We start from the raw sequence: 23,744 nt of genomic DNA on the forward strand, positions 1-23,744 counted from the left end.
TTTTAATTTGTGAAAAAAATATTTGCTTATTCAAATTTATGAAATTAAAAAATCCAAACTGTAATTAAAAAAAATAAAGAAACAGACCCATATTCTCCCAATACAATATTCTAAATAATTTTAAAATGATACAAATCTTTATATAAAGATTGAATAAATATTTAAAAACATTAGTAAGTTTTTCATTTTCATTTATATCTTGGATACATCTTTTAGTTTAGCCAGACAAATCTTATGCAATATTTTGTAAGATACTACTTTGATGTTGTTATTGATACCAAATACTTGATCCTACCGCCGAATGAAGAAAAACAAGGGGGAAAATATACTGCTCCAGGAAATGAGTACAGAATATTCCTTATAACCTTACTACTACCTTTGTCCAGCATCTTATTGGACAACAATGACCTCCAAATACGCAACAGCACCCCAATCTTTCATTGTCCGTTTCAAACGCGTCCTTATTTGGAGATCCTAACCATTGGCTAGAAGGAGTGTCAATCAGCTTCTGTGGTCCAGCCCCCTTGCTCAAATATCAAGCGGTGAATGGTCAACAGTCGGGCTGCTACTGTCTGCTCGTAACCACAGCGACTTAATCTGGAGCTGGATGCTTTCTGGAGGAACCTGTTCGCGATAACAGAAAATAAAACACTGAGCTGAACATCTGCAGCGTTCATGCCATCGGATAAAGATGCCGTCGGCTTCGGTTAGCTCGTTTCACCTGGGCGACCGGAGAGTTTGGTCGATGTGACATTGCTTGAGCTTTTTGTTCTGGTCCCGGACGCAGAGCAGCGGTCGTGCTTTGAGAAGATGATGTTGAGTCGGCTGATGAGTGGCAGCGTCAGAAACCTGGAGCGAGAATTCATGTGCACGGTCAGACTGCTGGACGATACGGAGTATACCTGCTCCATTCAGGTCAGTCTCAGCAGCGAAAAACAGCCATCAGCAGAGCTTTTGTTGCTGGGAGGCTGGGAGAAGCGTGCGCAGTGGGTTTTAATAGCAGGTGCCAGCTGCCAGCATCCCCCCTAAAACCAGCTCCTTAGAAAACCCTGCAACGCTCGTTTGATGTGGAAGAGTCTTAGCTTGTAAAGGCAGTTCAGATTATGTTTGATATTTATAGAGTGGGCTTGTTTTGCTCTCATCATGACTATTGTTGATGTGCTGGATTCCCATCTATCAGAACACAACACTGAAGTGCTGCTGCTGCTGCTGTAGCCTACTGGATTGTACATGTTGTAGTTAGCATCTGGTTTGTTTATTTAAATAGGTCTGTGTTGCAATTTCTTCTTTGTAAGCTCTGTAAGAGCAACCTTTGTTTTTTTTTGGGACACATGAGTTTGAGATGTTTTAGGAGCATCCATGGTGATATTTTGGTGTAAAGGAACAGTGCACCCAAAAATAAAAAGTCTGTCGTTATTTACAAACCTGTATGATTGTCTTCTTTTCTGTGCAACACAGGGATATGTTCATGACAGCTTCAGGATACACTGAAAGCGAATATGAGTGAGGCTGTCAGTCACATCTCATTTTGTGCATCACGGATGACAGATTTTTCTTTTTTGGGTGAATTATTTCCTCAACTTTTGCACGGACGCCATGTGTAGCACTCTTGGATTGGGTGTCTGAGACAAGTCTGTAGTAAACATGCCAGGACCGATTTCAGAGAATCAATTTATTCAATGCACATGTCGCCCCCTTTACAGTTTATTATCATAGTATTGGAAATGCTCCATAAGCAGGAAAGTGTTGTATGGATTCTGGCATGATGTTAACACTACACGTCCATTAATAATGTAGGCTTTGGTCTTCAAAACTGCCCCTTGGGCACTTGTAAATCAAGCAGTTTAGCAGAGCAGCATGGATGGCTGGCTGCTAAGCACTGGCTGTACAGGAGTGTGTGAAATCCGGCAGATTATGGGAGGTCTGTTACTCCGTGATGAAGGGAGAGTTACATCATAAACACTGGGCATATAGAAACTACAACCAAACCTAGCTATTTCACTCTTTTCAAACGTCTCTTGTAGATTTTTCCAAATGATCCAGCACTGAAAGTAATTTTCCCATTTTATTATTTTTTTTTTTAAAGAACGTTTTTTTTTGTTATCTACATATGATATTTTAAGTAAAGTTTTAGTTTATTACCCACTAATTGTTTTTCACAATTTTTTTTTCAGTTTTATCAGGGACTTTGAACAGTTGACATTGTGATTTAATGTGTTTTGGCATATTTTGAAAACAAAACAAAACTAACCTGATTGTCTTGTTGATACTGTATAATATAGGCTAATTCTATTAACTTATGCAAGTTTTTCAGTGGCTGTTAACATTTAGCTCCACGCAATCCTGAATATGTCTTTAAATAACTTCTAGGTTTTCAGTTTAGGATTTTGACTAACTGTTGCTGCCTCAAACAGAGCAAACATAATAATAATAAAAAAAATCTAATATATTTGTGATTTATTTTAATAGGAGACTCCGACATACATCCGATTGCAGGCTGACATTTTTTCCTGTATTCAGCTGTTTGTCTTTCTTTGAGGATACCTTTGTTTCATGCGTAGCTCGAAATGAAACAGGAGCCCACAGATCGCTTTCCATTCCAGTGGATCTGAGAGCATCCTATTTCTCAGCCCTCAGAAGTCTTAGAGGACTGTGGCTCCTAGATGACACGCACTCCCTCTGGGCTTTCATATGCTTTCGACACATCAAGACAATCATTGCGTGTTAGGGAGGATTAGAAGAAGGAAAAAAGGAGAGGAATTTTTCAGGAGCCACTTTAAACTTCTTCACTTTAGAGTGAAGACTTTAAACTGTCTTTATGAGGAAGGAGTGTTTTTTTTTTGCCACACTTAATTTAATTCCACATTGTGTTGACTTGTTGATATTTAAAGGCCTGTTGGAAGGATTTTACAGTGAAAGCACAAAAGTACCATGGAAGTATATGGAAGAGATTATGTTTTAGGTTTTTTTTTTTCAGTCCTTGTAATGATAATGCTGAGTAATCTTACTCTGACAGTACAGCACTTATAAGTGTCTGTCTAAAGACATTTTCTTGGCTTACAGTGAAATATCTGAAGACATCCTGTGTCAAAGACTTTATTTGAATGAGCAATTGGCCGATTGCTCAAAATGTCCACATCTTGACAGAATAACCACCCTTGATATATAGATTTGTCATTCATTACTTTAAATCTGATATTATACTTTTGTGCTACAGAATATTTGAATAAAAACAGCATAAAATCACAGACTCACTGTAAAAATGGGCACATGTAGAAATTTACTGTAAACTACAGTGACAATTATAACAGTATATATCATTAAGAAATATGTTAATAAACCAGTCAACCTAAATTACAAATGTTTTTTTTTTGTACTGTATAGCATGAGGTAACCAGGTAATAGGTTTTTGCTTTAACATGTAATCTTTTCTTTTAAAAAATAGCTTTTTTTTAATTATTATTTTAATTGGTTAAAATATATATTTTTTCTCAATTGTCCATTTAACAAATTACAATTCACACGTATCTGCCTTGCCAAAAGAAAAAAATGTGCACTATTTCAGCTATTTGAAATAAAAATTGGGCTATCTATCTATCTATCTATCTATCTATCTATCTATCTATCTATCTATCTATCTATCTATCTATCTATCTATCTATCTATCTATCTATCTATCTATCTATCTATATGTCTATATGTATATATGTGTGTGTGTGTTGGTTCAAGGTTGATTCATAAGGGCTGGATCCAGCAGGCTGAAGCTTTACCTCGGGATGCCCGTCCCGTGGCAGAAACAGAGAAGCAAAATAGAAAGCACAATTCATTATTGTGCTTTCTAGAAATTATTATGAGCATTAGCACTGCTCTAAAGTACATAATAAAAGTGATTCTGTGGTATTTGTGAGTGCTAATTGTAGCCGGGCTGTGCGTGTCTGTAGAGAGTGCCAGGCGGGGAGGTGAGCAGCGGGGCTGATATGGAGCTGGAGTCGGTCCAGTGCAGCCAGCAGCAGGTGTGCCGTGTGCAGCAGTGCTGTGTGACGTAATGGAGGAGAGACTGTGACAGAGCAGCCTGCCAGCTTCTCTCTCTCTCTCTCTCTCTCTCTCTCTCTCTCTCTCTCTGTCCAGGGAATAATCCAAACTCACTAGCTTGGGCAGCAGAGGTTGAGAGTGCACAGTCATTGTTTAACGTCCTTTCTGCCCTCCGCTGGTCATTATATACTGGTTTCAGGCCTGCCAGCTCAGCCTCGGGGTTCCAGGACACCTAGTCCGGGGAAGGAGCACGTGAAAGGCAGAACTAGGTCACCCTTTTATTCTCTCCCTCACTCCCTCCCCCTTTTTCCCCAAATATCTTGTTCCCACTATGCTTAGATTCAGTCCCTCCAGGAAGTGCTTTCATCACCGGCAGATAGTTTCCTTTAAAGCTCCCCAGTAGCTTCAGACCTGCTTGAGAATTGGCCTAGCTTGTGTGTTTGACTTGACAATCAGAAAACGCACTGTTGTGTGTCGTCGCAGTTCGGTGGAAAATTGGTTCACTTAACATGTCGCTAATGTGCTTTTCAAAACGCAAGTCGTGTTTCAATGCTGTGATGATTGTGAAACTGAAGGTGTGATGTGTGGAAATCTGTATGACACAGTTAAATGTGTTGAGTGTAGCACGTTGCAGCTAATGTGAAACTTCAGAAATGCTGACTATACAAACTTTGTAATGTGTTTATGTTACACATTCCCTTAACTTGGGCTACATTTAAAGGGATAGTTCACCTGAAAGGAATGAAATTCTTGTCCTTATGTATTTTGGAAAAAGCATTGTTTTCTGTTTTCTGTCAAGTCAGAATGTTTCCATACAGTGAAAGCGAACAGTGATTAGGGATTTTTAGATTAAAAAATTACAATAAAGCACCATAAAATATACCATAACAATAATCAATTTGACACTTGCACTATGTTCCTTGTAGTGTTGTCAAAAAAAACCTGGTACTTCGGTACCAAGTCGGTACTAAAAAAATGAAAATGTGACGGTACCAGGTTTCTTTAAGTACCGGTGGTACCGAGTACCCGGTCAACCCGGTTCTTGACGCATACAGCGCTATGATTCCCGCGAAGCAGAAAACGTGGACGGAATCTCAAAATCCAGTCATGTCTCCATATGGACCAGTATCTGTAAATGTTAAGCCGCAAAAGTTGGTTGAAATATGAATCCTGCATGTTCTGTGCGTTTCTGTGTGAATGAATGAATGAATGGCACATAGACTGAAGCACGTGACGCTTGCAGTAATTTCAGCATCTGCCGTCTCAGTGAGGACATAAATACATAAACAACATCACCAGAACTGTTCTGAGTCACTTCACAAGCATTTTACCATTTAATTTGAGTAAAACCAGTGTCAATTTAAATGTATTCACGGCAACCCGTCAAAATAAGTTCATTTTTACAAGAAGGCATTGTGTTAGAAATATTAATATTTAATTAGTAGAATGTATGTTATACTGCTACTATTGTTGAAAAAATTAATAAAACCTTTTAAAGAAATAAATCACACAATATTTCTTCCACGTTTTGATTTTAATAGCAAATCCTTTATTTACCAAAAAATAGAATGTGTTCAAATTTCATTAATTAAAAGACAAATAAAATTTGGGTGAAACTTGTTTACTGTTTATTTGTAGCTATAATTGTATCACTTGTAAAAAAAAAACTTTAATCACAATTTTAAATAAGTATAAAGAATGGCATTGGTTTTATTTTTAGTGATAAAAAGTGTTTTTTATTTTTTATTAGCATATTGTGTTTTGCTTTGGTACCGAAATTGGTACCGAGAACCGTGGATTTTCACTGGTATTGGTACCGAATACTGAAATTTTGGTACCGTGACAACACTAGTATGTATATATAAATGTATGTATATATGTATGTATGTATATATGTATGTATGTGTATATATATATATATATATATATATATATATATATATATGTGTATATATATATGTATATATATATATGTATATATATGTATTAGTGTTGTCACGGTACCAAAAATTCAGTATTCGGTACCGATACCAGTGAAAATCCACGGTATCAAAAATATGCTAATTAAAAAAAAATTATTAAAATTAAAAAACTTTTTATCACTAAAAATAAAACCAATGCCATTCTTTATACTTATTTACAATTGTGTTTATAGTTTTTCTACAAGTTATATAATTATGAAAAACAGCAAACAAGTTTCACCCAAATTTAATTTGTCTTTTAATTTATGAAATTTAAACATTTTATTTTTGGTAAATAAAGGGGATTTGCTATTAAAATTAAAACATGGAAGAAATATTTTGTGATTTATTTCTTTAAAAGATACATTTTTATTATTTTTTTCAACAGTAGTAGCAGTATCACATACATTTTACAAAATAATAGTAATATTTAGTAGCACAATGCCTTTATGTAAAAACGAACTTTTAATGAATGCATATTTGTCATTTTAACTGAACTTAAGACTGGTGGTGATGCTTAAGATATTTTTGGTCATTGAGGGTTTCTGTAAAAAAAAAAAAAATAGTAATAGATCATATGAATTATTATTAAATAGATAATACTGCTACTAATTCTACTACCATACTAACAATATACAATGCACTATGGATTGATGAGCTGCTGGGTTCATGAATATTAATCACGTTGTATGCGTTTGGTCAAACCGATTTGCTGAAATCAAAACAGGGACGGTAATAAATGAATGCCAGCCAATTAAATTGCCATTTGCGCATTAGCTCCGCCCACTACTGGAAAACCCGGCATATCTTCTTCTTGTTCGAAAAATATGAATAATTCTAAATGAACTCCATTATTTTGACAGGAAAAGACAACAAAGAATATAGTTTACATGTAGCGTGTCGATTCAGCGTGGTAAGACTCTCGCTCTCTCTCTCTTTGCATGTGTGAGAAAGCGACGGTGAGTCGTGCGCCTTTACAGAGATTACAGAGCGTCAAATACAGGTGCGCTGTGCGTACATTGACATGAATCGAAAAGTACAGATCGCTTGACGGAGAGAGAACTCTGAAGCTCAGATGCTGACATTAATGCAAGGGTCACGCGCTTCAGTCTATGTAGTAAACAAACCCGCACGTCTCTGCCATTCATTAATTCACACAGAGACGCGCAGAACACGGATTCATATTTCAAACAACTTTTGCGATATTGGTCCATATGGAGATACTTAAAGAAACCTGGTACCGTCACATTTACATTTTTTTAGTACCGACTTGGTACCGAGGTACCGGGTCTTTTGACAACACTAATATATATGTATGTATATATGTATATGTATATACATATAAACATTACAATATGATATAAAACATTACAATATAACATTAATGTAATCTATATAGCCTACCAGTCAACAGTTTTTGAAGAGTAAGATTTTTTATGTTTTTATAGAAGTCTCATCTGCTCACCAAGCCTGCATTTATTTGATACAAAGTACAGCTAAAAAAAAGGTAATATTGTGAAATATTTTTACTATTTAAAATAACTTTTCTATTCAAATATATTTTAAAATTAAATTTTTCCTGTGATCAAAGGTGAATTTTCAGCAACATTACTCCAGTTTTCAGTGTCACATCCTTCAGAAATCAAATCATTCTAATATGCTGATTATCAATATTTAAAACAGCTGAGTACATTTTTTTCAGGGTTCTTTGATGAATAGAAGGATCCAAAGATCAGCATTTATGCGAAATAAAAAGACTTTGCAATTTATATTCTTTGGAAAAGAAATTATAAATGAATACTTTTATTTAGGAATGATTCTTTAAATTGATCAAAAGTGATGATAAAGACATCATTTTACAAAAGTTTTATGTTTCAGATAAATGCTGTTCTTCTGAACTTTCTATCCATCAAAGAAACCTGAAAAAAATTCTACTCAGCTGTTTTCAACATTATCATAATTAGTATTATTTTTATTATTATTTTGAGTAGCAAATCAGAATATCAGAATTATTTCTGAAGGATCGTGTGACTGGAGTAATGATGCTAAAAAATCAGCTTTAAGATCTCAATAAATTACATTTTGAAATATATTCAAATAGAAAACAGTTATTTTAAATAATCTAGTAAAAATATTTCAAAATTTTACTGTTTTGGTGTACTTTTGGTCAAATAAATACAGGCTTGGTGAACAGAAGAGACTTGACAGGTAGTGGATATGCAACTTTAATCTTTCCTCTAATTTCTAACTTTTAATTGGCTTAGAAATCTATAACTACTGGACAATAACAAATAATAATGATTTTTTTTATATACTACAAACACTTTTTTCACATAAGTTATAATAGTTTCTATACTGTAATAAATGCTATGTCAGTTAGCACTGCATTGTTCATATACTTTATTTATCACCTGCTGCTGCTGGAGATGAGTTGAAAAACCATATATTGTTGCAATCGTATGTTAAATGACTTCATGTTTCTAAAAGTGTGTTTTTCTGTGAAAACAACTGTTTTCAAACAGCGATAGCTGGACGCTGTTGTCCATATTAGAAGTTTCCTGTTATGACTTTTAGCGCGAGAGCGCCTCTGGCTTCGAGCATGAATGAAACACACACTGCACGAGAGTTTAGCTCTCCGTGATGTTCATATCGCCTTCTGGGGCCGAATAAAATATCAGGTCATGCGCAGACTATCCTGTCTCTTTGAGTTTAAATCTATATTTATTCATACCAGCTCTTGAAAACCTTTATGCGAACACATTTGACTGAAAATCAGCAAGATGTCAGCAACCTGTCTGACAGATGTAAATCTTCTAGTAGCTGTGCGTGCAAACTGCCATCGTTAATGTTGCAGAGACTGTGAGCTTGAGCGGGGAGTTCTTTGGCGTGAGTAAGCAGGAGTAAGTATTCTGATTAATTATTTTGTATAGTATTTTAAAATGTAACGCCAGTATGCCATATTAAGTTTGCCTGCGAGCTTCTCCTCCTGTCTGTACGGTAATGCGACAGAGAGTCGAGTGGTTATGACGCAATCGTTAGCCTATTTTTACAAAAACTGTTTCTAAGGGGCCATAATGTAACATAGAAGGTAATGGAGCCCTTTATACATTGTCGTGTATCTTTAGAAATAAATAATGGACAAATGGAGTCTTTAAACGCCTCAGATGTAAAGTTATTCACTGTCAAAGTGACGCCAAAATGAATGGGAGGCTAACGCAAGTGAAGTTCTGCTACAAGATGGCGGCACGCGGCCGACTTCAACTTCCGGTCGACTTCCTTCCTGCCTGCAAGTCCCCCGCATAATCTACGCCCCTGCTTACGTTACTCATTTGGTGCCGCTCACAAGCCTGCGTGCCGTGTTTCCAATCACGGTACACATCCTCAAACATAGTGTCATTAAAGAAAGCTATAAGGACTGTTAGAATTTGCTCTGCCTTTGACCTCCTTGTGTAATTTTGTTTACATTTTGGCCCTCTTTTCTTTTTTTTTCTTTAGTTATATTTTATTCTTTATTGTTTTTTATTCATTCATTTATTTTTTGTGGTTGATATTATGTGATGTATGTTTATACTTTTGTATGTTTATGTGTTCTGCATTAATAAAAAAATAAATAAAAAAAACCTTGTCATTAAAATGACGACAAATCTTGCGGTACACGGCATCGTCTTTTATGCTGTAACTCTAGAAATGGGAACTTTGTGTACCACTTAGCAGCAAAATGTCTAGACTTGCCGTTTATTTTGCGTGAAAACTAGCGTAAATGCAATATTACTCCGTAAATGGGGCAGAGCAGGTGGTTCACCAAGTGTGGATAAATCAGCTGGTATGTTGCTTTTCTCAACGATTAGCCCAGATTGATGTTGATGTTTCAGGTTCTGTTCTTGGTTTTTTTTTAAATATTTAATTAAAGATGTCTGTTTCGACATGCTCTTCTTGTGTCATGCTTGTGTCATGCTTGTTACTTCACTAGCGAGACTTAGGTCTCTGCAGAGCAAAAGTGGGCGTTTATCACCATGTGGGTGTTTTCAAACTGCTGGGTGTTTCTAAATCATGCAATCTAAATGATCCCCCTTACCCAACCCCACCCCTAAACCTAACGTCACTATGACGTCAACCAATCAGGTATCAAGGTGTAAAAACACCCTGATCTGGAAACTCCCATTACTTTCCTGCAGAGACCTATACTTGTCACTAGCACGTAAACTCATCTTCCTACCCCCCAACAATACGCGATTGGCTAAACAGTACTACTAAGCTTATTGATTGTCTGTTGCAGTAAGGCAATTATATGAAAAGGTTTTCGCTCTACAGTAGTTTTTTTTTTAATGAAACTTCTTGTACGTGTTTAAGTGATCAGTGTCACATTTGCATAATTTCTTTTCTGCTTTCCCACATTTTTTTTTGTCTGTTCTGATTGGGTGGGCCAGCCGTCAGCTTGAGTGGGCCAGTGCCTCCCTGGCCCTTATGTAGCCTCGCCCCTGATATCTATATTAAGTCCATTTCTGATATGTTTATCAATCATGTTCTAAGATTAATCGTGATATGAGATTTGCTATACTGTAAATCCCTTAAATCTTCAGATCTTCTCAATGGAATATAAATGAAAGCAGACCTGCATCAGTCTTTTACTTAAAGATTGTGATGACTAGCATGACCCTAGAAGTTCAGCTGGTATGAATTATGTATGGTCTCTCTATATATGAGGGAAGAGTGAGCTCTCATCATAAGATGCCCTTGCAGAGGCAATTTGAATTTTACTGAGGCTGCAGCACTTTGCGTCCCTCTCCCTTGCTGTTGTTCTCAGTGATTGCAGGCAATTTACAAGCTTCTCACATCTACAGGTCACAGTGAAAAAGCACACAGACAACTGCGGCTAGGCTGCTGTTAACAGTGAGAACATGAGAGTGTGTTTGTATGAGTGGGCTGAGAGGAAACGAGAGAGAAAGAGAATTGCAAATTAGCACACACATCACACACATGTAATTGTGCTCTAAACACAAACCCAAATAATGGAGTATTTGTGCTTTTAAGGCTGCAATGAAGAAGAATATATGCTCTTCTAGGTGTTATTCAATTGCTTCCTTGGTGGACTTTCCGGCTTCATATTCCTGTGAGGACATGTGGGCATCTCTGCTTATCACTTCTTGTGTTTTGTACCCTGGAACTCTAATTAGCACTAATTGTAAGTGCACTCAACCATGCTGAAGATGCATCTCTGAAACCCATTGCCATATTGCTCTTTCTAAGCATGAAATGTGTTAAGGAAATGTTTTCAAGTTCTTGGGTTTTAGAGGGAAAAAGAATTGTGTGTCAGCCATTTGTGGCAGAAAATGCGCTGTTATTTCTAGGTGACTGATCCCACGGTGTAAAACATGAGTTGTTTGTGATGCACACAGCAAGTACTCTCCTCTAGAATCACTCAAGCACAATTACAGATATTTTACAGGGCCTGTGAAGAAAATCAAGGCACTATCTCTGGTCCCAAATGCAATTCTAATGCATGTATGGAGGGTTTTTTTTTTTTAATTGATATTACCAAGTAAGTTTATTGTTTGTTTTGTTTTTTGTTGTTTTTTTTTCCTGGCATTATATTATATTATATTATATTATATTATATTATATTATATTATATTATATTATATTATATTATATTATATTATATTATATTATATTATATTATATTATATTATATTATATTATATTATATTATATTATATATGCAGTCAATAAGATTTTTAAAAAATTTACTTTTATTGAGCTCTTTTGAGCTCTTTATTTGTCAAATAATCTCAGTTTCTAGAAAAATAAACTATTTTCAGCAATTATATTACATTTATAATACTGAATATTTTACATATTTACGGTATGTATTACTTTGACTAAAAAAAGGTTTTATTAAAAAAATTTAAAAAAACTTTTATTTAATTACAATATAATGCATGACAACAGTATTTAAACATAAAATAATAAAAAATCATAATGAACTTAATTTTTTCGTAATAAAAACAATCCATTACTATTCTATTCTATTCTATTCTACAACTGTTCTTTTTGGTCCTTGAATCTGATTGGCTGATAAGAATGTGATATTAGAGTCCAACAGAACTCCAACAGCCATTTCACTGTTTGTTTCACTCTGCTTGACGAAGTTACCATATTTCTCATAGAGAGTATACTATTTTTGTGTCACGGAATGTATTTTTAAGAGTTTTTTTTAGGCGATAATGTACTTCAAATATGCAGTTTGTTAGTAAAAAATAATTGCTATTTGAAAATTTTCTTAGTTTTAGGAGATGTGAGCTGCTGTTCAGCTTTAATAAATGTGCTGAGATCGCCCTTACCTCGGGCCGGATCTTCTGGAATTTGCAGATGGCTCTGTTGTCTTTATAGTAGTCAAACATGAGATATAATTAGTTTTGGCTAAATCTAAAAGTCTTAAAGGTCATATTAATCTATTATTAGTTCCAGAGCAAATAGTTTTGGCTGAGGGCAAAATTACATCATGTTATGTAATTTCAATTATGTATATCAGAGCACTGTCTTTGTATTTTGACAGAATTGTCCTGCAACATTTATGATTGCTGTTGTTTATTAAATGTTATTATTCAATAAATAATATTTTAAATAAATGATAGTAGTATTTAGTATTGGTAAACAGTGTGTATGCGTTCGTGATGGTGAACTTAGTTACATTGTTCTGCCATTAGATAGTTACAAGAGACTGTTTTACGAGTCAGAAGGAAAGACTTAAGTATTAAGTTATTTTTACTTTTAACAACAGCTTTTAAGATGCAGCCAATAAATGGAGTAAGCAGTGCTGTCATCAGAAATCACCTTTAACAGATTAAAGGATAATACGACAAAGATATCGCTTTTTCGTCAGCAGACATTCAAACTAATGTTTTTATTGTGAATATGAGGTTGAGCTGAAGAATAAATGCTGTATCAGATGCAGCTAATCACAATCGCTCAGTCCATCTCTCTCTCATAATACTCCACTACACATAATACAATGCTTTTAATACAGTAATACAATAAGCTTTCAATAAAACAACTCAATATTCCTTGGTTACTAGCTCTAAAGTGACATTATCGGATAAGTAATTGAGGCTTGGGCTAAGCTGTTAAACTGTCAAACTGTATTTTGAATATGTGGTGGAAGGAAGTAGTTCTGCACAAAAAAGGGCTTTTAAAGACACTCCATTGTTGTTCCTAATTTATTTTTACACACTAGTGCCATCGAACATGTAGACATGATATACTGTATGGCTGTATATCAGCACGGCTGTGATTTGGCGGTAGACACAAGGCCGCAAGGATATTGCTCATATATTATATTAGGGGTGCTCTGATTGATTCGGCAACCAATCACAATTAGCTGATAATCGATTTGGGATGATTGATCGGTGGTCTCTAAAAAGGCTGATCTCATAACACCGATCTCAAGTTGATGACGAGCCTGCCGTCAGATCCTCTCACAAGAGTCACCTAAGAGAGGAAATAATTTTCAAAAATGAAATTCAGTCCCTGAATAAATGTCTAAACATCTTGATTGGATCATCACTATAAATAATTCTACATGAAAAAAAGAAGGCTTTAAAAAGATCGGTATCGTTGATCGGATCGGCAGATACTGCTTTCTGTGATCGCGATCAGCCCTTAAAAATCCTGATCGGAGCACCCCTATATTATATCATATTAACACTGAATATTTTTCATATTAACTGTATGCATTTTTAACTTTTATGTAATTACAATATAATACATGGAAAAAAATATCAGTAAAGAATAAAAATAATAAAATAATCCTAGTCGCTCATATGTGACTTTTCCCTTGAGTCACAAAAGCATTTTCTGCTCTATTTCATACGGCAAAAATGCACAATGCTTACTGACTGTCAGGTTCAGTTGTTGTTGTTTTTTTTTTTGGTTATTTTTTTTGGGTTATGCTGGGTAGCCCTGTCCATATGAAATCAGTTTGGTCCAAAATCAAGCTTCCCATAACACCGCATCAAATATGTTTTGAAAGTTGTTATTGTATTGCAACACATCTAAGACAAATTATGGCGAAACGTATTTCAACACGCCTTGTTAGGACACCAGGAGTAAAGTTTAACTAGCCCAAATGATGTAATAAGACAAGTCAACAAATCACACTCTCTGATAAAACATCTCTTTAAACCCAACAATTTGTTCTGCCTTAGAGTAAATAACAAGTCATCAAAGGAGCCCTTTATCAGCAATTCATGGCATATTTGTTGTGCTTTCAAGCAGCAACTGCTTCTGATGATTGTGATCATGTTTCTAAAATGGGTTTGAGCCCTGATTTACCGCCGCTGGTTCTGCTCGCTTTGGCCTCCTCCTCCTCCACGTCGGAAATCATCTTATGAGAGGATGAAGAATGAAATTAATGGCTCTATAATCTCTTGGTGTTTGTGAATATGTGTGTCAGCTGGTTTAATGATTCGAGACTGCCATGGCTATAACGTGTGTGTGTGAAGCGTATATAACTATGCATGTGGGAGGTTGAAGAGGACTTGAGTAAAGAAATCTCACTCATAATAATCCCTGGCCCTTTAAGGAGCTTTATTTTGAACAGATCAGGCTAAAAGTGGGATGTGTCTTCCTCGTCATGACTTTCTGCCTATCAGCGCTAGCAGCAAAGCCCTTGCATTGGTGAAAGACGTCTCCTTATAATTATGTTGCTACTTATAGAAAAAAGTTCAAGTTGATATAATCCTCAAAGTGAAGATGTCCGATTTGAACCCTAAGACTGCTGTCATGGATTTAAAAGGAGTTTGAAAAGCTTGAGGATGCTGTCTTGTGTAGACACTCTATATAATATTATAAGTCAAAATATCACAGTCCTCCCACATGGCCTTCTTAATGTTCATATGAATAGTAAGAAATGTTGCTTTTTGAAATGTACAGTGAGGTCCAAGTGACTTGCACTTAATTGTGTTATATTTTAACTAAAAATACATATTTGTTATTTTAACAAATGAACAGTTTTTTTTATTTTATTTTTTAATGTGCATCCCAATCAAATTGCATTTGGGTTATTTTGATTAGATTAAAAAATAACAACAAAAAAAATACATCTAACTAACACAATAAAACAAAATAAAACACGATAACATAATAAAAAACATGTTTTAATTTTTTTTTTATAAAAACAGAATCATCTGATTTTGCAAATAGACTTTTCAAATATAAATAATTATAAAAGTAGTGATATTTCATAAAAGAAGAAATATTGAAGAATCAGGTCACTAAACAAATATGCATATGTATAACTTTAAGAACACTTTTGTACAAAAGGACAGATTTCTACACAAAAGGGGGTAATACTGACTACTGAGAAAATTTGATCCATTTTATATTATTATTATTAATATTTATTATTTTTATTATATAAATATTTTTATAGTAGCACTTTGTATTAATCAGAGAATCCAGAGAAAATGTATCATGGTTACCACAAAAAACAAACAAACAAAAAAATATATACAGTATTTTCCGGACTATAAGTCGCACTTTTTTTCATAGTTTGACTGGTCCCGCGACTTATAGTCAGGTGCGACTTATTTATCAAAATTAATTTGACATGAACCAAGAGAAATGAACTAAGAGACATGAACCAAGAGAAAACATTACCGTCTCCAGCCGCGAGAGGGCGCTCTATGCTGCTCAGTGCTCCTGTAGTCTACACTGAAAACACAGAGCGCCCTCTCGCGGCTGTAGACGGTAATGTTCTCTCCTGGTTCTTGGTTCTAAATAAATGCGACTTATAGTCCAGTGCGACTTATATATGTTTTTTTTCCTCATCATGACGTATTTTTGGACTGATGCGACTTATACTCAGGTGCGACTTATAGTCCGAAAAATACGGGTGTGTGTGTGTATATATATATATATATATATATATATATATATATATATATATATATATATATTAACATTTAGATAATAAGAAGAATGATTAATTAATATTTTAGCATCAAATTAGCATTTTCAAACTATTTCTGAAGTAAGGGCTGCTGAAAAATCAACTTTGCATCAAAGATTAAATTTTAGAAAAAGAAAATTTAAATATAATTCTTTATTTGGCCACTTTATTTTTATCTTTCAAAAACATTAAAAAAAAATATTATTTCAAACATTCGACTGACAGCACGTGTACATTTAGATTATTGTTATTAAATTATTATACATTTAGATTACCTTTGTTATCATCTAACACATTTAAAATGTATTTTTATACACAGTAATATTATTAAAAATGTTACAATTATATTTTATTAAATCTCAAAATGAATATCCAATTTTTATACTGTATTTACAAGCCTGTGATGCCTAAACTCACTTGTTGGGAATGATTTTAGTGTGTTATTTTTCATTTATTGGAAATTAGCAAGTTATAAAATCAGTATGTCACAAATGGAGAGCGTTTAGTGCAGCATGTAAGTATATTTGCAAGTTTGCAAACAGAAGGAGTTATTGGAATTCAGTGAGTAGGGGGAGGAGATGCTTCCTAAAGTTAATTCAACATTGTTCAAATACGCATGGTATCAGGGGTCTTCACAGTTGCTAGGGAGACTCCCCATGGATTAATGTGTTGGCTAATATTTTGGATGGCCCTTTGCACACACTGTAAAAATAGACAAATGTTCCTTACACTGCAAATAAATAGATGGACTCTTGTTGTTCTCACACTGACCTTTCCCAAAAGTGGCTTGTAATGGAAACCTGCCAATAATGTGGATGAAAGTGGACGTCTTCCCCCTGTACCTGACCTCATTCTCTCTTTCCCTTGCCGGCTGCTCTTCAACCCTGCTGATGCTTCTGTTACACCCCTCTGAGAATTTGTATCGAAACTGTTTGGTTTGTAACTGTTTACAGTATTTAGGTGCAGTTAACTGTCTAGTGTCTTATTCCTTTTTAGTTTTCTAATGTTGTTTGAAAGGAAACTATGACCTGAAATTATTTTAATTAAATGCTGATGATTTCATTGGTCGGCTTGTTGTTTTGGGGAATGCTGGACTCGTTTCATTGGCAGGATTTCAGAGCAGACCATATACAGTCTTTAATTTTATTGGTTAATGTGATCCTTTAGTGCTTGTCTGTAAAGTCTTTATTCATTTAGTTATGAGCGCTTGTATAATAGCTGTCTTTCAGCATGAGTTTAGTGCTTTTTTCCCGAAATTTACTTCAAGGGGTCACCAACAAGGGGTCAGTGTCTGGATTCTGACTAACCCTGCAGTCTTATGTGATACCATATACTAATCTTGAATAAAATGCTGTGCAGCTTGTTCATAAATACCATTTAGTGAAGGATTGAATTTCTGTTTTGTTCATCGGAATCTGTGTAACAAGTGCAACCATTACATGAACCATAAATAGATGAATTAAATTTCATTGTTTCATGTAATGACATGAAGTGCAGGGCTCAACAAAAAGTTTTGGTCCACAAACAAAATTTTATTTTTCTGTTGCTGATCATGAACATGTGGTTTATGATCAGCAACATCATAAAAATGCTTTAAAATGTTTATATATGAATGCTTTAAAATGTTTTTAAAAGGCTTATTCTCAACAAGGGCACATTTATTTTTTAAAAAACAGTAAAACAGTAACATAATACCAGTAAAACTTTCTAATAACCTGATGGAATACTTTTTTTCTGCTTAACATTTTTGTGAAATTCCATTAAAGTCGTTTGTGGTAGAATGTTTTTTTTTTATTATTATTAAAAATTAAATATAAATTAATACTTTTGTTCATCAAGGACACATTAAATTCATTTAGAATGACAGTAAAGACATTTATTATATTACAAAATATTTCTTTTTCAAATAAATACAGTTAACTGACATTTTTGTTCATTAAAATTCTTGAAAAACATAATAATATGAACCATTATTAATAACTGGGCACCAATAACAGGTAATATTTATGCAGCAGGAAATCAGCATATTAGAATAATTTCTGAAGGATCATGTGACACTGAAGACTGGAGTAATGATGCTACAAATTCAGCTTTAACATCACATGAATACGTTATACATTGTAAAATATATAAGTTGGAAAATTGTAATTTTAAATGGCAACATTTAATAATATTACTTCCTTTTCATATATATATATATATATATATATATATGAAAATATATATGAATATATATGGATATATATATATATATATATGGATATATATAATATTATAGAGTGTGTATGTATATACAGTATATACCTTATAGTACTTTAAAAATAAACAGCAATTTTTTTACGATACAAATATCTTCCTAAAAATATATATTTTATTTATATATTTTTTAGTGCTGTTAAATGATTAATTGAGATTAATCGCATCCAAAATAATAGTTTTTATTTACATAATATATGTGTGTATTGTTAACATAATATATGTGTGTGTGTGTGTGTGTGTGTGTACTGTGTATATTTATTATTTACAGTATATATAAATACAAACACATGCATGTGTGTATTTAAGAAACATAAAGAATATAAATGTATATATGTAAATATTTTCAAAATATATATAGTATGTGTGTGTGTTTATATATACATAATAAATATACACGGCACACATACATTATGTAAACACAATTTTTTATTTTGTATGCGATTAATCACGATTAATCGTTTGACAGCACTATGTCAGAACTACTTGCACTACTGACAAAGCATCAAATTGCTTATGGTTGAGCTCTAAAATTCAGTCCACCAGTAAGTAAACTGTAGTTAAGAGACATGGCTTGGATACAACAGACAGTCTGTCCCAGAAGCACAGCAGTGCAGTTTGTTCCCAGGCACAGCATTGCGCTGTCATCACTGCACCAGTGCAGCTAAAGACACACCGGGCATATGCTTCACGGAAGGAGCGGTTCTTCTTCTACTCATTTTTAAGTGCTACTGTAAATGCTGAACAGCATGGAGTTCAAGCATGTGAATGTGTGCCGTCATGCATGTGTGTTTGTTTGTGGATGTGTATGCGAGACTGGCTGCTGTCACAGTGTGTTCACACAGATCATTCCACACTGTTGCTATAGTCGGGGTATTAAAGATTAAAATGTGTGCTAGGCCTGAATGTTTCATGAAGAGCAACCTCACTAGAGCGTGGCTGGTGTTTACCCATGTCATGGTGCAGGGAAGATGCTATTGGCTGGAGTAGAGAAGACGTCATGCACTGAACTAGAGGATTACATCAGCGGGATACAGAGAGAGAGAAAGAGTGAGTGGGACAGAATGGTGATATAAATGTTTATTCCTATATCAAGAAACGTTTCTATGCTTCTGCCTGACTTGTTTTGGAAATGAATTGACTGGAAGCTGTGAGTAGATGCATTTTAACAGAGAAACAAAGTGACAAAGGCAGCACAGAAGCTACAGTACTTCTGAAGTTATATACTACATTTATATAAGAAGTGCTGCACAGAGGCAGAAATATGTTGTGAAATGTTTTAAATATGAAATTATGTAATTAGATTAATTAATAATGAGAGCTGGAGGGAATTTAACAGAATGGAATGGATCTCATGGGTCTCGAAACCTGACTTGACTGCTTCTTAAAAAGGTGGTGCTCATGAAGGACCGAGATGCTTAAAATACCGAAACTCAGTGCAGCGGCCAAATACATCAGTATGCATGTGTACATACACTACTGTTCAAAAATTTAGGGTTGGTAAGTTGTTTTTGAAAAGTCTCTTATGCTCACCAAGCCTGCATTTATTTAATTAAAAATGCAGTAAAACAATATTATTGTCAAATATCTATACAGTTTAAAATAATAAAACAGTTTTTATTTTAATATCATTTAAAATGTAATTTATTCCTGTGATGGCAAAGCTGATTGTTTAGCAGTATTACTATAGTCATTCTAATATGCTGATTTGGTGCTCAAAAATAATTTATTATTATCGATGTTGAATACTTTTTTTTTTTTTTTGGTCCAGGAACATTTTTTGATTATTTATTTATTGACAGGTTGACAGGATAAGACAATCTGGGTTTAAAATATATGGTAAGATTTTATATATATTTCCATATTCCTAATTTTTAAGTCCCTTTGGATAAAAGCATCTGCTAAATGTAATATATTAACAGTATATTCTGTGTATAAATGAAAGAATACTAAATGATTTTGCTTAAATGTAAAGTGTGTAGTGACTACATCACCAAATGCAATTGTAAAATGTATAGTTCCTGAATAATCCCGTCTTCCATGGGTCATAGCCCTGTGAGCATATCAACAATGTTGAATGCCATCTTTAATGGGAAAATTGTCTTTTTCCACTAAGGCTAAGATGACATATTTGATTAGCAGCAATAATGCTGCTCAGTAAAAACACAGTTGTATGGCTATACCGTTCTGGTGTACTATCAGCAGATTGTTTTTATCGCTGGGCTCCATGGGGAGAGTTGTGTTTCAGGCTTGTTTGTGTTCAAGTGTGATTGTGCGTTTGTTGCACTATCGGTAACCGTTTATATTCTGAGCTTGCATCGTGCTGTGTAGGCAGTGTAGCTGTGTAAGAAAAATCAGCATGAATGGTGGAGGGAAATAGGCTCTACTGAAGTAAACAATTTGACATGGTTTCTTGGTTGTATTTATGTGCTCGAGTGGCATCTTTAACACCTCACAAGGTGCTTGGAGACCCGGAGGGGGCAGCTCAAAGCGGACGTAAGCCTCTCCTGTGGAGGGTGAAATTAGCTGGTGCTGATTGGGTATGCAAAAGCATGGTGAGCGGAACAACAAAGGTAGATGATTATCTCCAGCTGCTTTGCTGAAGTAGCACACACTCAGAACCTTGCTTCAGATTCTTCAGGATGTCTATATATAACTTACCTCTATATTGAGGTATAATCTACAGTATATTGCTTTTACAGTAAATATCAGCTCAGATCTCAGATGATTTTTCTAAAATTCCTTATGAGAAATAAAAATAGAAACAAACCAGACAGTACAATACAGGTGAGAGTGTAGAGCTAAAGGTAAAGTGGTTCGATTAGCTTGGATGATTTGGTGTAGTGAGTTCATATTGTAGTGTCTGACTTCTGATTGCAGGTTTTGTAGGACAATGTGATTTCCATGATGTGGAAAATGTGAAAGGAATCATGGAATCCAGTCATAAAAATGGAATTTAACATGGAATGTAACAGGTTGGCAAAAGTAGTGCTGTACAATTGATTAAGGTGTGATTTTTTTTTCAGCATCTTCTCTCACTATATGATGACACACTTCATCTCCAAAGCTGTTTTGAGAATTCACAAAGTGAGCTTTTCACAATTTAATTTGATAAAAACTATTTTCAAATCAGAAACTATCCTCATACATAAACTCAAAGTTTTCCTCTACAACCCAAAACAAGTTTTGCTTGAAGAAATTATGACAAATATGTTACTTGTTTAGAATGTGCTTCTTTTATTGATTGAATTTTAAAAGATTAATTAAATTTGTAAAAGTTTTTTTGCATTCATTTTTTACCACCATTTTAATGTGAAATTTGCATTAAAAAAAAAAAAATAAAATGTAACTTTTATAAAGATAAAATGCATGTCATAAGGCCATTAATACATTTGAATTCACTTGATTATGAAGACATGCTTTTGCATTTAAAAAACCCTGAACTTTATTAATCTAGAAAAAATGTAACAGGAAACACAAAATTTGGGAAAATGTAAAACTTTTTATTATGCATTAGATCATTTCTGAAACTCTGTAAGGAGATGAGTAAGATGTTAACCCAGCCGTTCAGAGTGTAACTTGGATAAGCTCTTACCATTTTGTGTGCAATAAGCATCAGCGGTAAGTGAACGGGTGGTGGGCGTTCTGGTTGTGGCTGATGAAGTCATCTGTGTCCTCCTCACTCCTCTCCCTCTTCTTTCTCCTTCAATCAGATCAAGGCTTGATTTGTCCTCAGATCACTCTGGCATTTTAGCTCTGCTCTTCAGTCTAACCAGAAAACAGAACAACACTGCAAACTGCCTCATTCACATGTACCCACATCAGCCCGTGAGTGTGCTCTCACTCTCTGATGCCAGGCTGGATATCTCCCTGTCTTATGAATCTGGCCAAGTAAAGATCTTTTTCTTCTGCTTTTAGTGGTTTAAAATGATCCAGAGAGGCTTACCTGTGTGCTCTTTCATCACTGCAGTGCTGTGAGAATAACTGACTGCAGAGATCTTGTGAGTAGGCTACTAATCTGTTGCATTTGGATACCTTGGATGCAAAACATAAAAACAGTGGGACTTCTGTTTCAAATTGAAAAAATATATAGTTATAATGGAAAATAAAGATTTTAAGTTCTGCGCTATTTCTCAGAAAGACAAATTTGTGACATTGATCGTATGACTTTGTACAGCTTATCAGACGTTCTTCAATTGATGCTCTTTGGATCATCCCAAATCATTTTGGACAACATGATCACATGACTGACACACGCTTTAGTTCACGCAGCTTGAGTCCTGCTGTCATTAAATCAGAAGAGAGACAAACCAAATACATTCTGAAAAAAATATATATAATAATTGTAGTGTGGTACAATGTACTTATTGTTAATGATACATTCCATTTTCCATTGCCAATACAACATTTCTAATTTTCATAAAAAAAATTTCATCCAATATTTGTATTTTCTTTTATTGTAGCTTTATAATTCTAAAAAAAAAAGAGAGATGTGACTAGTTTTAGTTAACAGTAGTAATTCTGTTGCATGAGGCTTAGCAGCTTTGTTCACCTGAGAGCAGTGCAGCGCTCACACTATACCGTGCTGCAGAGACCCGTTGCATCTCCTGAGGCACCGCCCAGATGTCTCACAGTCCCCAGTGTGTCTTTCTCTCTTTCTGTCTGTGTGTTTTTCCTCTCTCTTTCATTCTCCCTCTTGCAGTGCTCTTCTAGAGGTTTGTGCCGTCTCTGCAGGATTCTTCAGTCAATGATTGGCCCTGTGTTGCATTGGCTCTCTCATTTATCTCAGCGCTCAGGTTCTCTTTACTCCTAAGAATCCTTTTATACTTCAGCTTTTTTGTGTCTAAAGTAGAATCTCAGCTAGTGTGCAAGAATAAAACCCCATTAAATCTAAAAACTGTAGAACCGGTGGAATTCTCGAAGTGTCCTGTGGTGTGCTGCTGATAGAAGTGGAAATCTTATTTTTACGGTACTGACAGATTCCTCAGTCGATCGACAGTCAGCAAATGGTTAATGAGTTGGTACATTGAATTTTCTAGTTGTTTGGTTTTTATAATGAGATTTTTTGTTCTTTAACTTGTCCCTTACTCTTTTGTTTTTTTTATCTTTGATGCTGTGTAAGTTTAGGGATGGAAGTCCTGTAGTGGTCAATGCTTCTGTCCAAATCTGTGTTCATGTGATGTGTAAAAAGTAAATAATAAGTGGTTGTTTCTTTATCATTCTGTTTTATGAGGTCTTTCTTGGTAATATTAAATATCTCTAAATCTAAATGTAAAATAGAATAAAAATATAGACCTTGCTGAACATGTGCTGACCAACTTGAAGCACTAAAGTTTTCTTTTCACTTCCTTTCTCACATTATTATATTTAATTTAATTTAATTTAATATTATATATATTTGTTTTATATATATATATATTTTATTCTAACCGGTGAAGTGATTGTATGAAAAAATTAAAAAATAAAGTTATTTTGTTATATTCACTTGTCTGGGGGTGATGTGTCCTTAAGAGGACATTGTTCTTCTGTGCTCTTGTGAAATATTA

At 34.5% G+C, this 23,744-nt stretch overlaps 1 protein-coding gene across 2 annotated transcripts in view; it reads left to right on the forward strand.

Annotated features, from left to right (window-relative positions):
- The first annotated feature begins 377 nt into the window (after nucleotides 1-377).
- LOC132101424 (FERM domain-containing protein 5) overlaps nucleotides 378-23,744 on the forward strand; it is a 129,800-nt gene continuing 106,433 nt past the window's right edge. Inside the window, exon 1 of one of the 2 annotated variants that reach the window (XM_059506375.1) lies at nucleotides 378-915. In XM_059506375.1, coding sequence (XP_059362358.1) covers nucleotides 811-915 — 105 coding nt within the window. In that variant the 5' untranslated portion in view covers nucleotides 378-810. The remainder of the gene's footprint in view (nucleotides 916-23,744) is intronic. The other variant, XM_059506373.1, reaches the window with a different exon arrangement.

Source organism: Carassius carassius, chromosome 23 (assembly GCF_963082965.1).
Source record: "Carassius carassius chromosome 23, fCarCar2.1, whole genome shotgun sequence".
Lineage (NCBI taxonomy): Eukaryota > Metazoa > Chordata > Actinopteri > Cypriniformes > Cyprinidae > Carassius > Carassius carassius.